The sequence below is a fragment of the Diaphorina citri genome, unplaced genomic scaffold (genome assembly GCF_000475195.1).
Source record: "Diaphorina citri unplaced genomic scaffold, Diaci psyllid genome assembly version 1.1 scaffold22949, whole genome shotgun sequence".
Classification (NCBI taxonomy): Eukaryota; Metazoa; Arthropoda; class Insecta; order Hemiptera; family Psyllidae; genus Diaphorina; species Diaphorina citri.
Window position 1 is genome coordinate 1 of NW_007400296.1, and position 828 is coordinate 828.

General features: G+C 40.9%; 1 protein-coding gene across 1 annotated transcript; it reads right to left on the reverse strand.

Annotated features, from left to right (window-relative positions):
- Window positions 1-91: 91 nt before the first annotated feature.
- Window positions 92-366, reverse strand: LOC108254228 (tankyrase-like; the record flags this gene model as incomplete). Its single annotated transcript, XM_017449230.2, has 1 exon — window positions 92-366. A coding segment is annotated over one exon (275 nt), but the record flags the coding sequence as incomplete, so codon positions are not given.
- Window positions 367-828: the final 462 nt, after the last annotated feature.

Consider the following 828-nt stretch of genomic DNA (forward strand, 5'->3'; position numbering starts at 1 on the left):
TTTTTGTCGATGGTGGGATTCGAACTCGGGACCTTCTGCATGGCAAGCAAGCGCGTTACCACTGGACCAACCGTGCCTAATAATAGCTTACCAGCAAGGCACTGAGCTGTGTTCTCCCCTTCTGAGCGGCTTCATGGAGGGGAGTAAAGCCCCATTTGTCCGTAGCATTGACCACAGTCTTGTGTTTGATGAGGAGAGCGGCTATGTCTAGATGACCATAGGAGGAAGCATTGTGCAGAGGGATGAGGCCACCCTTGTCCTGAGCATTGACATCTGCTCCCTTCTCTAACAGGAGCTCGGCCACGTCTACGTTGTTATAACCCGCTGCAATAGAACAGGATTTAGTTTTAATACCTTGATTGATGTCTCAGTAACTTTGTGAAGGTCCATGTTAATAGAGATAGAGAAATAATATAAAAATATCATTATATCACTGATGATGCCCTCACGGGCGAAACATGTCTGATGAAAAAATAAGGTAAAAATTAAACCGTACTTGTGAAGTGTAAAAGTTATTTCTCTATCTCTATCTTAAGGATTTAGTTTGTTAACTCATTTTAATTGAAAAAAAAAGAAGAAAAATATTAGACATTTAAATTTCCTCTGGTACCATAGATAAAAACCTATCCTATGGTAACGTCTTGAGAGGCATTATTTAGCCTCTCTCAAAAGAAGTGCCTTGTAAGGGCTAGGTAACAGGTTCGATTTCTGCCCGAGCGAATATGTAACGCCAGGACTTGAAGGGTTAACGACAACTTGAAATAGTTGCCATTTAAAGTAAACCTAGAAAAATGACCACATAATTGTAGTACCTACTGCTGGAGTAAA